General features: G+C 43.7%; 1 protein-coding gene across 3 annotated transcripts in view; it reads left to right on the top strand.

The window, feature by feature from the left end:
- The first annotated feature begins 5250 nt into the window (after positions 1 to 5250).
- Positions 5251 to 16570, top strand: part of plppr4a (phospholipid phosphatase related 4a) — a 31743-nt gene continuing 20423 nt past the window's right edge. The window contains exons 1-4 of one of the 3 annotated variants that reach the window (XM_079529900.1): positions 5251 to 5385; positions 10874 to 11059; positions 13774 to 13903; positions 15742 to 15937. In XM_079529900.1, the coding sequence (XP_079386026.1) occupies positions 5302 to 5385; positions 10874 to 11059; positions 13774 to 13903; positions 15742 to 15937 (596 nt within the window). In that variant the 5' untranslated portion in view covers positions 5251 to 5301. Of the gene's footprint in view, positions 5386 to 10873; positions 11060 to 13773; positions 13904 to 14511; positions 14636 to 15358; positions 15490 to 15741; positions 15938 to 16570 lie in introns of those variants that run through there. The other 2 variants (XM_079529902.1, XM_079529901.1) reach the window with 2 other exon arrangements.

The following is a 16570-nucleotide window of genomic DNA, read 5'->3' as shown; positions in this document are numbered from 1 at the left end:
TGTTGTCTCTATGATAACCAGTGATGGAGTACATATGCTCAAGTACTGTGTAGCCTACTTATGTACACATTTGAGATTTTGTTTTACTGGAGTATTTTACATTTTCAGTACTACTTCTACTATAGTGCAGGAAAAAACACTCCAAAAGAGCCTTAGTTTTTGAGATACCCCTACCCGGGGTATCTCATAGTGTTTTCATATATTTAGGATGTTCCTTTCATGAAATGGATTGTCCCAAGTTTTACTTTTACTGCAAAAGTGGAACGAAGATTGCTCGGTAGACAGAAAGCTTTGCCTTCTGGCCAGGCCAGGCCAGTCTACACTATTATATCTAGCAGCATGGAGAACGGTTCTGGAGAAGGGTTCTTGCAGGAGAACCCCACACAATGTCAGAATACAATATTCCGTTCTTATGCTCAACTTAAGCCCAGTGTTGTTCCTGTTCAAATGGTTCATGCAATATGACTGGCGTAGGGTCTTCACTTCTCAGAGATAGTCAGTGTTATCAATGGTAGGCTACTGCCGCCCTCTAGTGGAGCAGCACACAGCAAGGTGTGTGTGTGTGTGTGTGTGTGTGTGTGTGTGTGTGTGTGTGTGTGTGTGTGTGTGTGTGTGTGTGTGTGTGTGTGTGTGTGTGTGTGTGTGTGTGTGTGTGTGTGTGTGTGTGTGTGTGTGTGTGTGCGTGCGCACCCGTTAATGTTAGGCTTACGACACTTATGATGGCCAAATGTCACCACAAGTAAGCCTACAGCAGGATTTGAGAAATGTTAGGGTGTAGTTTTCTTGACTGTTTTTGAGAATATATTCGTCTATTTGTACCATTATCCATTATATGATTGGTTCAATTAACTGTTGCATATACACAACACCTATTGCATCATATTATATGTTATGCCATCTCTATGTTATACCTACCTACACAACACCTATTGCATCATATTATATGTTATGCCATCTCTATGTTATACCTACCTACACAACACCTATTGCATCATATTATATGTTATGCCATCTCTATGTTATACCTACCTACACAACACCTATTGCATCATATTATATGTTATACCATCTCGTCTCTGTTCTACAGTGATATAAAGTCATCCAATGTGATGGACAAAATTTGTGATGTGTGAGAGAAAGTGAGAAGGAGACATATTCCCTGTTGGAGTGGCATCGTTTTGCTGGCCCAGAATCTATTACTGACAACCAGATGGTAGTCAGAAGGTACAGTAGAACAGATTCTGACAACATTATGCAGATTATAACAGATTGACACTGTATGTTCTTCTATCATGAGTGACACCCTGCAACAGAACTGTGGAAGTGATATGTGACTCACCTTTTTCATCTGGAGCCATGAAGACATTATGATTAGCAGACCACAGGTGAGACTATCTCTCTCTCTGTCATTCTCTCATCTCCGAGGTTTCAGTAGCCTATAATAGGAAAACATGCGAACAATAACTCACCCAGTTAAAACATTTAATGAAACATTTCATTCTTGTGACTGATCTCAAGACTTTGATGCATACAGTACAGTACACGACACGCTTGAAGAAGGTTAGAATTATTGAAACATTGTGAGTGAATACATAACATAACAGTATCTTATCATTCTGAAAGATGACTCACAATCTCACATGTTATGCGAGGGCTCTGTCTTCACACTCCTAGAGCGCCCATGAATGTTACGTGAACTATACGAATTTGTTTTCTTTTTGAGCGGTGCTAACCACGCCAACATGTGACTTTGTGTGTTTATTAGTCGGTAGCAGCATGGCTACTGGGGTTACTGGCTGTGTCTGTATACATCATCAAGATAAAAGGCAGTTTTTGACTATAGTCAACAATTTTAACCCCCTTTGTCTCCCAGTTTACTTGGCCATTATGTCAATTGAATCCTCCTACTGCTTGCCACTGCTGTTGTGGCCTCCTCACTGGCTCCCCTGCCAGTGAGGAGGCCCCTTTGGGAGGACTCCTCCTGTTCAACATTCCCCGCTGACAGGTGCCACCCCATCCTGTAGGAGTATAGGCTATATACAGTATGTGCAGTGACTAAGAACGCCCTCTGTGCCTGGCTTCCCTTCCCCAAACATATAGCCAATTGTATATATTTGTATAGACCAGTGGTTCTCAACCAGTGGTCCGGGGACCACCAGTGGTCCTTGAGGAGGTCCCAGGTGGTCCCCAGCTAATGATGGAAGCCAAAATGGACCCTTAGATATTTAACTCTTGAGAGTGTAAAATTAAACCAAATGGTCCCTCACCGGTCCTTTTGGTTTCATGTTACGCTCTCAAGAGTTATATTATTGTTAAACATCTGCATTACTTAATTAACAAGAAGTCTACACAATTATATTTTAATCAACGTTTGCCTGTTATCGCCTATATGGTACCACATCAATACAGCATGGAATTGTGGGCAAAATCTTACAATAACAACATATTCTACATTTTGCGTCTGAGAGACTAAATCTCATCAATGGTGGTCCGTGGCTCAAATGGCAAATAAATAATGGACCTTGAAAATGAGACGCTTGGTAAGCTGGATGCAGCATGGTGGGTTCCATGAGCTGGTACTTTGTTTACCAAATACACCACCCTGCCTCTCTCTGTCCATGGTGCTGAAAATACACCACCCTGCCTCTCTCTGTCCATGGTGCTGAAAATACACCACCCTGCCTCTCTCTGTCCATGGTGCTGAAAATACACCACCCTGCCTCTCTCTGTCCATGGTTCTGAAAATACACCACCCTGCCTCTCTCTGTCCATGGTGCTGAGAATACACCACCCTGCCTCTCTCTGTCCATGGTGCTGAAAATACACCACCCTGCCTCTCTCTGTCCATGGTGCTGAAAATACACCACCCTGCCTCTCTCTGTCCATGGTTCTGAAAATACACCACCCTGCCTCTCTCTGTCCATGGTGCTGAAAATACACCACCCTGCCTCTCTCTGTCCATGGTGCTGAAAATACACCACCCTGCCTCTCTCTGTCCATGGTGCTGAAAATACACCACCCTGCCTCTCTCTGTCCATGGTGCTGAAAATACACCACCCTGCCTCTCTCTGTCCATGGTGCTGAAAATACACCACCCTGCCTCTCTCTGTCCATGGTGCTGAAAATACACCACTCTGCCTCTCTGTCCATGGTTCTGAAAATACACCACCCTGCCTCTCTCTGTCCATGGTGCTGAAAATACACCACCCTGCCTCTCTCTGTCCATGGTGCTGAAAATGGAATGCTGCATGTTTAGAGCAGTGGTTTTCAACCCTTTTCATATCAAGCAAGGCCCATTATTTATTCTGCATTTGAGCCACGGATCAATGATGACATTTTAGCATCTCAGACCCAAAACTTTGAATATGTTGTTGTCTTTGGATAAGATTTTGTCCACAATTCTACGCTGTATTGATGTTGGTATATACCATTAGGAGAGATAACAGGCAAACGTTGATCAAAATAACTGCGTAGAATTAAACCAAATGGACCCGTATGGGTCCACTTGGTTTCATTTTACACTCTCAAAAGTTAAAGATCTATAAAGGGTCCATTTGGTTACCAACTCTCCATCATTTAGCTGGGGACCACCTGGAACCCCCTCAAGGACCCCGACTCCCCGGACCACTGGTTTCTTTATGAAACGGACAATATTTATGGCCACATTGTATAGGCCTAGGCCTGCATCATTTATAGTAGAGAGAGAGTTGTCTCAAGGTATTTGTGCACATTTGTCACACATTGTAGGCTTTACAATAAGTGTTTGCTGCATGGCTATAGTGACCATTGATATTGATGCTAACTGAACATGTATATACCTTTCACAGCTGTAAACTGTAAACCGCTATGTTATTTAGTGGCATGACATAGCCTCCTAGATGCTCCTACACCACGATACATAGCACTGCCACACTATGCCCATATAGTGAGTAGTGGATCTGTTCAGAAGAAACACTGGGGTGATTTCCTCTGATAACCCCAATTATAATGGAAGACATGAAACAATCTGAAATAACAATTGGGGTGATATAGGCTAATATAGCCTAGATATATTATAGGCTTTAGAATCAATCAACCTGTAAGTAGGCTAACTGTAGTATGCATTGCACCTCTCTTCTGTAGGCTATCATTATATGGAGCATGTTTACAATAGTGCTTTGATGAATTCTGGGCTATATAGTAGCAACAGGGCATATTATGCCTGAGGCCATAATATGGCATATGCTTTTGTATACCCTAAGGGAAGTGTGGGGGTGTTTGTGTCACATGGTTGCGTGGCCCATATTCATAGATCTCTCTCCAACAACATATCTATATCCACTGCATGGTGGTTGGGGGTATTATTCCTTATATGCGCCACCCGTGCGGAAAATAGGTCTTTATGAGTTTTGATCGATCGATCGGTTCATGGATGTATTTAAAAGAAGGTTCGGTTCTGTCAGTGCGTAACATTGGTGATTTAGTGTTACACTGACATTGGTGATTTACCGAAGTATGTGATTCCCGTGTAGGCCTGTTTCCAGCTCAGGTGGACATGATGTTCATTATTTCACGGTATTTTGATCCGATTAGGCTAATGAGATGAATATTACAAGGGAAATGTAGGCCTGTATATTTAGGGCATAAAGGCTGCCGCTTCAATGCTTTTCAACCAAGTGACAAGTTGACAACTTCACCACAATGAGGCTAAGCTATGTGATCTGACTGCAACTAAAACACCAAATGTTCTCATGCAAGTTGTCATCCCATGATCCCATCCTGACTGTCACCTCTGTCTGTAAAACCTCTGGAGTGGCAGAATTCGGTAAGTCACCGCATCCCATGTAACACGGGTAACCGCGGCAGCGCGCACTCGCTCAATTGCGCTCACCTGCTGCAGCAGAGAGGGGGGCACCACTGGAGAGAGAATTACCGTAGGGTACTAGTACCACAGGGGGAGACATACGCTTGTTGGACAACAAAACAACCACAGCCGACAGAATGCTCCTCTGTGGTGAAACCCGTGTCGCGAGCGGGTATTTTGGGAGAAGAACGTCCCCGTACCCCGTTTCCGTTGGCACGGTTCTCTGAGCGCCGGGGAGACTGACTGACTGCAGCAGCCAGTCAAGGCGAGGAGGAGAAGTGTTAAGTTCTGCTGTTCAGACACAGCCGCTCAGCGGCGATGATGGGCCGCGGTTAGCGACAAAACCTAACCTGTCGTCGGCTGCGGGTCTGGCGAATTTAGCCAAAATTACGGCGGGGATCAAATACAACTCCTTGTCTCCCGGCAACGGGGGAGACCACCACTCGAGGCTGCTCGTCATGTCTCGTGCCAAGGAGCGGCTGAAAGGCGGGAAGGAGACCAAGGACAGCGTCACTCTGTTGCCCTGTTTTTATTTTGTCGAGGTGAATATACCTGTCTGTCTGTTTGTCTGTCTGACAGACAGTGTCTGGCGGTCTCTGTCACTGTCTGTCTGTGTCCCTGCCTGTCTATCTGCCATTCCTTCTGTATGCTTACATCTATATCTGTCAGCTGTCTCCATCCATAAATAGATCAATCCATCGATCTATCGATATATTGATCTATCGATAAATCTATCAGCAATCCATCGATCTATCGATATATTGATCTATCGATAATCGATCTACCGTACCGGTAGGTCCTATCTATCTATCTATCTATCTATCTATCTGTCTATCTGTCTATCTGTCTGTCTGTCTGTCTGTCTGTCTGTCTGTCTGTGACTACCTGCCTAAGAAGATAAAACGCTGTTGATCCCTGGGGGGATCTGTCTGTATTGCTGCTTGCTCATGTAACCGTATCTGCCTTATTCTAAATCTGGCTGTTCACTCACCTGTTTATTTAACATGTTTGAATGCTATTGACCAACGGGCTTGTTTTCTATTACTGAGTGATTGGCTGTCTGACTGGGTGCAGTAGGAGCAGCTGTTGTTGGGCCAATTGGTTGGACAACAAGATGTGAGTTTTCTGCCTGATTGTTTGATTGACTCATTGACAGAGTTATGGGCTGATGTGTTAAGTCATTGTGGACACAGTGACATATAGTCCTACATTCAGCCTTCAAGGTTGTACGTTATTGATCTTGTGTACAGGTGTTGGCTTCCTTCAGACAATGCAGCAGCATAGATAACATCAAACAGCAACAACAGCAAAAAACAAAAAATAATCCTCTTTACAATAGTTTCACAATCGCTTTAAACTACAACCCATTGTTGTCCATATCACGTGCACTACAGTGCATTGACAATCTGCCGTAGTACAACCTGTAGAATCAGCCATGGCAGTCACTTGAGGGTAGAGCCAGACAAGTGGCGGAGTGGTTTTGACACAGATCAACACAACCACGGGGCTAGTAGAAACCCATAAGGAAGGTGTTCCATGAGAGAAAATCTGTGATGATGACTTCCATCCCATTTGTCTGAGGCAGTATGTAAGTCTCCAAAAGAATGGATATAATTATTGATATATGGCATTTACTATAAAAATATTGACAACATTATAAGGTTCATTCAACCATTAACTTTAAAAGACATCTATTCACCAGAATCCTCTCCTATCTATTCAGGACCCATCCCGAACCGATATTCTTTCTGTTATTTCGGCACAATAGTATGCATCGCCCTTTAGCCTTATTCACAAGTCTGATTTCAGTAAAGACGTACATAAATTCAAAAATATTTCTTATGCACAATTGCACATCCATGTACAGTATGTGGCTAATGCAGTACAACAAAGATATATATAAAGGAATTGAGTTTCTTCTTTAATTGTAATATAAAAGAAGTCTGCACAGACAGCTGCTGCTCAGAGTAATGGTCTCGACATGGAGATGTTGAATTTGCTCAAATATTGACATTTTGTCCATGAATGTAATAACACTTCCAGGTCAAGAAGCCAGTTATGGCCCTGTTGTTGACCGGTCTTAGCTGTTCCAACTACAGTATAATGTAGTTCTGTCCTAGGCTAGCAGCAGTTGACTCATGCTAGTCTCCTGGGTTCGACTCCTACACAATTTAGACTGGCTCATCTACTGTTTGCAGCAGCAGACTCTAATACTATTAATACTGAATTCTTATGCGCACAAACAGCCCAGAACAGCCCAATGATAACACACACACACACACACAGCCCATAACACACAGCCCAGAACAGCCCATAACACACACAGCCCAGAACAGCCCAATGATAACACACACAGCCCAGAACAGCCCAATGATAACACACACACACACACACACACACACACACACACACTACACAGCCCAGAACAGCCCATAACATTGCAGCAAAGGGCATTCTCTAGTGCTATTTACAGGTGATGGAAATGTAGCAAAGTATACTATTTACCTCCTCTGGTGAAATTCCACAATCACAGAAAAAATGTCCTGAAACTGGCAACCTACTGTATGAATTCCGGCATCTGACACGCACACTGCACGCACACACACACACACACACACACACACACACACACACACACACACACACACACACACACACACACACACACACACACACACACACACACACACACACACACACACACACACACACACACACACACACAGCAAGATTAATAATAAAATAAGAGTCTGAGTCAGTTGGCTTGTAACTTAAATTGTCTTTTAATAACAAATAGGGAAAGGGGCAATGGGGCAAAACATCAACTTAGGAATCCTCCCATCCGGTGCTTTGGCCTTTAACATAAGATACACACAGGTGGGGGCTCCGCTGTCCTGTGGGAAGAGCAGAGAGAGAGAGAGAGAACGAGCAGTGACTATTTGACCAATAGAATTGAATTTAAGACAGAGTTTAGACTACAGCATTTTCCAACTTCAATCTCTCCTCTCAATTGCAACTGGCTTGTCCCTCTTGCATTCTCTCTCTCTCTCTCGCGCACGCACGCACGCACGCACGCACGCACGCACGCACGCACGCACGCACGCACGCACGCACGCACGCACGCACGCACGCACGCACGCACGCACGCACGCGCGCACGCACGCACACACACACACACACACACACACACACACACACACACACACACGCAGTAACACCATCCTACATACTAACTGGCCTGTGTTGGCCGTTGCTAGGCAACATGGCTCTCTGAATGGGGTGTATTTTTATATCAGTATATTGAGGACGTTTAGCAGAGAGAAAACACTTGTACCATACCCTGCTGCTCCAAACTCTGCACAATAGTAGCTGACACTAGCCTGAAAAGTATGGAATCTTTCTTCTATTAGACAGAAGACTCTCTGAAATGGGTCTTTTCGTCCGTGACCCACAAATGAGTAGGCTACTATAGAGCAGTGGTTCCCAAACTTTTTCATGTCAAGGACCCCCACATTGACAGTTATTAGCCCGCGGACCCCCATTTGAAAACATATTCCAGGGACCCCCTTAAGAGAAGATTTGTACGGCTCTAGCAGTGATTCTCAACCTGTTTAATTTCAAGGACCCCCAGTTTGACATGCATATTAGTCTGCGGACCCCCATCAAATGGCATTTCTATCTCTGGGACCCCCAATTTGCATTGTAAAATCACGGGTCCATTTGGTTCCATTTGTACACTCTCAGAGTTACAGACCCATAAGGGTCCATTTGGTTCCAAACTATCATTTAGCTGGGGACCCCCTGGAACTCCCTCAAGGACCCCTGGGGGTCCCCGGACCCCACTTTGGGAACTACTGCTATAGAGCACCGGTACTATAGAACCCTGGGTCGGCACCCAAGGTTGGGTCGCGGACCAATTTGTATGGGTCCCTTAATTATCTGTTTCCTACATTTTGTTTTTAATTATTATTATTAAAAAAACAAAAAACAAACAAACAATTCCATTAATTAAAAGCAATTTCATGAAGAAATAAAAGAAGAATCTAAGAAATTCCATAAATTAGAAAACAAATGTTTAAATAGATCTAGTGAAAATAGCAGATCTACAAGTACAACCGCGCCACGTAGTGAACTTGTAGATCGGCTATTTTCACTAGTTTGGTTCCTTGATTTGATTTGATTTGATTTCCGTTTTGGGTCACGGACTAAAAAGTCTTGGAAATACTATAGACTAGAGGTAAGTGGTTAACTCTCTGAACTGTCAGAAGACCACAATGGATCTTATATCTAATGTAATATTTCATTTATTTCCCAGTGTTTTCTGTCCATAAACGTATGTAAAGTGACCTGTTGATCAGGCTGTGTAGAATCCATCCATCACCTGCGCACAGAAGAACCAATCACATTTTATGCTGTTTTTCAAATCAGTTTAGTTTGCACACATTTTCTCCAACTGGTATATGTTTTTTATTGTTTTACTACTACGTTGTGGTAGGTCTCTGTGATACATTCCCCACAGAGATGAAGATGATGATTGTAATGTGAATGGAGCTGTGCTCTGTCTCCTCACCATATGCACACTTCTTTCTGATTGATGCTATGGAAGGAATCAACCTAGTCAAACTGCACTCTGTTATGTACTGTATGCATATACTGTATTTGTAACACACATGTGACATGATGCACGCACGCACTCCTATCTACTACTGGCACACATTGATGATTCCTTTATTCACACAGACTGAGTGAGGTGTGTACTATTGTAACAGTGGGAGGTACATGCCTTTCTTGGTTAAGGGGGAGAAAAGGAGAAGTAGGTACAGCAGAGGGGTGCTGGATGTACAATGGAGATGTTGGCAGAGAAGAGGGAGAAAAGAAGAGATTCAGGCGGAGAGGAAGTGAAGGGCCATGCTAATGTGTGTCACTATAATCCTGCTTTCAGGATTGTACACTGTGTGTGCGTGCATGCGTGCGTGCGCGTGCGTGTGTGTGTGTGTGTGTGTGTGTGTGTGTGTTCCACTTTGCTGATTAGGATTAGAATGACAAGGAAAGTAGAGAGGAGAGTAGCAGCCCATGCCCAGAATGTTGTAGTTTTATCTGCGTCTCGGTCAGTTCCAGTTCTGGACACTGAATAAGCCTTTGGTGGTGGAGGTTACCAAGGTTTGCAATCAAACTGCAGAGGTGCTGATTCGAGGTACTGTCTTCACAGCAGTACATGCAGAAAAAGGCAAGAGGCGTGAATCCATAAAAATATATCAGACCTACAGTACAAAATCACATATTGTGTGTCATCATTTTGTAGATACGGTAATAATCGAAATTAGAAAAATAAGCTATTTCGCTAATAAATAATCTATTATTTATTTCTTGCGAGCATATGTCGTGCCTCTTTTGCCTATACATTTTTGGGGAAATGATTATTGTTATGATTGTTATGTTATGGTAATTATGATTTATTACCATTAAGCCTTGGAAGCTGGCGTGATCACCCAGTGCCAGATAGTGAAAACCACCATTGCTTTTATGCTGCTAATTAGAATAATAACAAGCATAGAAGAGTAAGTCAATCATTTAAGAATAAAACATAACAAATAATATGAATACTAAAACGTAATCTATCTGTTTGTTGAAAAAGGTGTTATGCACATCAAATAATAATAGTCAATAGTGGTTCTCTTTGATCAACACCATCAGATCACGCGATAGATCAAAAAGAGGTGGTTTGTAAATTGTTGCCCACTCATGGTTAAGGATTTTATTTTTTTGTATGACTAATCTTGTCAACAATCTTGTTTTAAATGACTTGGTCTGTGTTGTTAAAAACTGTTGGCTAATGTGGATGTGACTTTATGATTTTCACTGTGTGGAGCGATTATACTTGATACATTGTTTTTTGTATCATTCACTCATCACCAGCTGCTGTCTTTCTAAAGTGTTCCTGTGTGTGTGTGTGTGTGTGTGTGTGCGTGTGCGTGTGCGCGTGTGCGTGTGCGCGCGTGCGTGCGTATGTGTGCACGCGGTCTTTCGCAGCTCCCTATCCTGGCCTCCTCTGTGGTCAGTCTATACTTCCTGGAGTTGACCGACGTGTTCCAGCCGGTGCATTCTGGGTATAGCTGTAGCGACCGCAGTCTGTCCCTGCCCTACATCCTGCCCCGGCAGGAATTCTGTCCTTTGCTGCTGCTCTTCAGCCTGGCCTTCATCGTCCCCATCGTCACGGTAACCAAGCCCTTCAGAATCACTTTAGTTCACAGTATGATGTTCATACAAGGAATATTCTTTGGCATCTGGTGATTACGCAACAATAAAGACAGTTAACGGTTAAGTAACGCAAGGCTACTGTTTTAAGGAAGGGACTGTCTTCCTGTTTTTTGCTGATTAAAGTGAGGGTAAGGGATGTGGGGTTGGATCGTGTGTGTCCCCACCTCTCTCTCTCTCTCTCATATTAGCAGGCAACAGTGCAGCACTATCTCTCTCTCTGTTTCTGGCACAACAGCGCCACTTTTGCCCCTACTGGTACTCATAGTCACATAGGTAGTCACATAGGTTAACACGGACTGGATTGCTGTTCCTTGGAGTGGTTGCACCACTCAAAAACAGTTGAGGGTCATCAGCATAACAATGACGGGAGAGCTCATGAGCAGGTGGGTGGGGACCGCATGTAATTCCGACGGAGCATTAGTCCGACATGCGTCCGCATGTCGGACAAGCGCCTGCTCCCGTGCTTGCGGTTATGGTTAGGTTAGGGTTTGAGGTGGGTTGTCGGACCAATGACTAGGGAGACCCTGGTCAAGACGGTATGGGGGCATGAAAGCAAACCTTTCCATGAAGCCTGGTAGGTCCGACCAGTCGGGTACTGTAGGAGGAGAACCACTTGAGTGGTGTCCTAGTGATGCCAAAGTCAGAAAGGGTGTCTAGGGGAAGCCGATAGTTTCCTGCATGGGTCAAATTGTACTGATAGGTCATGAAGGATGGAGGACTGTGGAGTGGAGTGGGAGGCGGCCTGGGCACCACGGAGTGGTCTGTGACTGAGAGAAGTGGTGTTTCATTCAAGTGGGCTGGCTTGAATCCTGTCTTGTTTTGATCCAACAGGACAGAGTGAGAGAGTGTGAGAGAGACAGAGAGAAAGTTGTCTAGAAAACAACTTTGGAAGCAAAAGAATGGAGTGATTCATGCCTCCTGCCAGGTCTGTAGTCCTTGGTGTGAAGGGTCAGTTTATTGAGGGGTGGAGTAACTCTGACTGACATGGGAAAGCAGATGAAAGGCAGATGGGATGCAACCAGATGTTATGGATGTGTTGATGGTGGTAGTAATGAAGGGGAATAGATTGGGCACAATGGTCTAGGAGGGGATGTGGTTTATTAGACAGGTGGTTGGTCTGGTGGACGACACCAGTTTGACACCAGAAAGAGGACTGAGGCAATGAGATGGAGAATGTACAGTAGAGAGGCAGGAATGGAAGTGAGAGAGGTCATCTCATTGCAGTCAAAGGCAGATTAAATAGTTTGAACGTTTGAACTCAAGGCTCAGTTAGGGGAGGTAAGAGAGAAGAGGTTGACAGTGTGAGGGTTGGGTATGTTAAGGTGGGAGAGTAATGCCATGAGGAGGAGGTAAGAGAGAAGAGGTTGACAGTGTGAGGGTTGGGTATGTTAAGGTGGGAGAGTAATGACATGAGGAGGAGGTAAGAGAGAAGAGGTTGACAGTGTGAGGGTTGGGTATGTTAAGGTGGGAGAGTAATGACATGAGGGGAGGTAAGAGAGAAGAGGCTGACAGTGTGAGGGTTGGGTATGTTAAGGTGGGAGAGTGATGACATGAGGGGAGGTAAGAGAGAAGAGGTTGACAGTGTGAGGGTTGGGTATGTTAAGGTGGGAGAGTAATGCCATGAGGGGAGGTAAGAGAGAAGAGGTTGACAGTGTGAGGGTTGGGTATGTTAAGGTGGGAGAGTAATGACATGAGGAGGAGTAACAGAGATATTAGAGGCAGAGCAGGCTTTAGAGAACGCCTGGTCCAGTACATTACCAGCTCTGTCAATAGGAGGAGAAAGAATGAAGACAGAAGAAAAGTAACATGATACTTTGCTGCAGGTATGTTGAAGGCACCCAGTAGAATGAGAGGGGTGAAAGGAGGTAATAGAGTAGTAGACTATCCAAGACTATCAAGGTAGGACTATGCAAGGTAGTCCTCCCCAAGTGGCCCTGGGGGATGATAGAGCACAATGATGGAAAGAGGGACAGGTGTTGTAATTGATATCATGAAATTAAAACATGGAAAGTGAGAGATGAGAAAGATTCAGCCTTTTAAAATGCATCAAAGTACGACTTTGACAAGAAAATATCGACAATGATTTGTGTGGATTATCTATTTCTCCTTCAAAACCGCTGTGAAAGGGCACTTACAGGTGGCTGTAGTTCACAACTGGCCTGTGTAAAAAGGCTGAGCTTATAACCATAAATGCCCCCACCCCCCAACTATTTACTGTACATATGTATTTTTGATTAGTACTCGTTTACATATTTTTGCATATTATTGTATATTATTGTTGGTCTGTAAATGTTTCGATGAATTGAATACACAGGACCCCTATGGAAACAAGCCATAGTGCTTTCTTGGGTTTATCCTTTTAGCATCCTTTGTTCTTGCAAATGGTTAATATAGTATTCAATAAATAAATAAATCAATCAATCATTTTGAAAGACATGTCAGACTACTGTCAAGTACATCTTGACTTGAGTAGTAGTCAAGGGACTAAACATGTCAGGCCACCAGTATGGGGAAAACTGTAAATGACCAAGTTTCCTTTGTTACTGATAGACATTTATTGACTAGTAACTACAGTAGTAAACCTATTGACTGTGACACATTTTGAACTCTCCCATCTATCTACTGTATCTCTCTCTCTCTGACCGTCTGTCTTCGTCTCTGTCTGTCTCTAGATTCTGATAGGAGAGGCCATTCTGTACTGCTATCTGGCCAAGAGATCACCTGCCACTCAGACTGAGGCTAACATCAATGCCGCTGGATGTAACTTCAACTCGTACATCCGCAGAGCGGTCCGGTTCATCGGTTAGTAGACAGCCCCATACCTACACCCTTCCTGGGCAGTAGCCGTGCCAATCTTAGGTGGTCAGAGAAATGTGTAGCTGGACTACATTGCGGATACAGTAGTAAAAGCAAATGCCATTTTAAACCCACGTTTCTCAAACAACCGCAGATACAGTAGGTCTACGTTTCATGTAGCAAAGTACTTTTGAACATCTGCAGAGAAGATAGAGTCAGGAGACAGATTTTGCTAATGCTTCCATCATCACGTATTGCAGTTTGCACATTTAAAGCCTTCATCGACACAGTGAATTAGTTGTCTCTTGCCTTCTGAACAGGCATTTGGTAATATTGAGGGATTATGTTTGTCCCTTGCCACTAATAGTAATAAAGGGAAGCAACTATAGGATAACACACAGATAATGCAGTAGCAGGAATTGCAGGATATGACATGACATACATTAGTGTGGAGAGACATTGTTTGAAAACCATTTTATTAATCAATTTTGAGCACCTATATGTGAAAATCCCATAACGTGGAGGGAGGATTGCTCTGTGATTGGATAGTTTGTTGTTGTTAGGCCAACAGGCCAACCAATGCAGTAACTCAGTCACTCGGTGAGTAATTAACCAAAAGAAAAAACTGCTGATGATGTGCCAAACGATAGGCAAGGAATCTCCACCTCACCTCATACAAGGCTTCAAATACCACCACTGGGATGTGTTGTTAAAAATATCAGCTAAACGCACACAGAGGTATGCAGTAGGAGATGTTACTGTTTATCACATTTCCCACGTGGGAGCTGCAGCTTGATTTCCCAGGGGAGAAACAACATATCTGAGCCCGAGGCCTTGTATTCTCACATCGTGCCAGTCTGTCTGTCTGTTTAGGATCCTTATGTCTGTCTGTTTAGGATCCTTATGTCTGTCTGTTTATGTCACGATATCAGTCTGTTGCACACTTTTACTGTGTAGTGATGTCGTAGTGTTTCCTGTTTTCCCTAGTTACTGTTTCCTGTGTTGTCTCACCTCCCTGTGATTACTAGTTTTCTCCACCTGTGTCCTGTTAGTCTCCTAGCCAATCCAATCCCAGTGTTGATTGTTTGTTCTGTTCACCTGTGTATTGTGATCCCTGTCTACTTAAACCCTCAGTTCCTTATGTTCCCTGCTTGACTATAGATGTTGTTATGGTGTTCTGTTCCCGTTATGTTCACCTAGTGTTTTCAGTATAATAAATACTTTAATTTGACGTTCTCTGCTCCTGCCTGTCTGTTCAGCATTTTGGGTCCTATATTACTTGTCTTGAGTCGCACCGTGACAGTTTAGGGTACCAACAGGTCACAAAGTGGCCAATGTACTAAGAGTCTGAAAGCCAATAGTCTGCCAACCAATAAGAGTCCGACAGCCAATTGTCCAACAACCAATAGTCCGGCACCCATATAGTCTGACATGCCAATAGTACGACGTGACTGCTCGCCCAGTATTCATAAGGTCCACACACACTGCACTTGGACAACTGGGAACCTAGGGACATGTGGCCACCTGGACAACTCAGCACAGAACGAGGCCACACACACAAGATACAATACAAGGACACAAATATTTACAAGGTGCTGTACAGAGTGCAATCAGCAAATCCCGGACAAATACCCACACACCCTTCAGGGGTACAAGTAACAGCGTCTTCGCCATATTTGGCGGCTACCGATAGTGGAAGAGATTGCACAGAATTTCCCACGCCGTTTGGCACACAGACACACACCCACCCTCACAGCACCACTGACGGGTCTGATTTTAAAGACACAATGGGGGACCTCATGTAATGTGATACATATTGTAAATTGTAATTGTTGTTTTTATAGGCGTCCATATCTTTGGCCTGTGTGTGACAGCATTGATCACAGACGTGTTGCAGCTGTCCACTGGTCAACACACTCCATACTGGTTAGATGTGTGTAAACCCAACCTCACACACATCAACATGTCCACCTGTGAAGAAGCCTTTATACTCGAAGACATCTGCTCTGGACAGGACATAGGACTCATCAATGCTGGGAGGTAAGTGTGTGTGTGTGTGTGTGTGTGTGTGTGTGTGTGTGTGTGTGTGTGTGTGTGTGTGTGTGTGTGTGTGTGTGTGTGTGTGTGTGTGTGTGTGTGTGTGTGTGTGTGTGTGTGTGTGTGTGTGTGTGTGTGTGCGTGTGTGTGTGTGCGTAAAGGGAATGGGTCAAATTCACAGGAATAAAAAAAGTGTAATTCTAAGTCAGTCCAAAATCTATGGGAGATATGGCAATTAAAACATAGATGCCGTTTCTACTTCTTAATTTCTGCAAATTTAGAAATAATACTGTTGTGTTTTTATTGCTTGTGCTGTACAATTTACCAGATTTGTCTGTATCATATTTCTTCTTAAAAAAAATGATAGACGTGCCTTACCTGTCTGATTGGATCCCTGGCAGGCATAGATTTACTGAGGTTAGGGTTAAGGTTAGATTTAGGCATGGTTTTACTGAGGTTAAGGTTAGGTTTAGGCATGGTTTTACTGAGGTTAAGGTTAGGTTTAGGCATGGTTTTACTGAGGTTAAGGTTAGGTTTAGGCATGGTTTTACTGAGGTTAAGGTTAGGTTTAGGCATGGTTTTACTGAGGCTAAGGTTAGGTTTAGGCATGGTTTTACTGAGGTTAAGGTTAGGTTT

This window comes from Electrona antarctica (genome assembly GCF_951216825.1).
Source record: "Electrona antarctica genome assembly, chromosome: 19".
In the NCBI taxonomy this organism is placed as follows: domain Eukaryota; kingdom Metazoa; phylum Chordata; class Actinopteri; order Myctophiformes; family Myctophidae; genus Electrona; species Electrona antarctica.
This window is presented reverse-complemented; position numbering and strand designations above follow the sequence as displayed.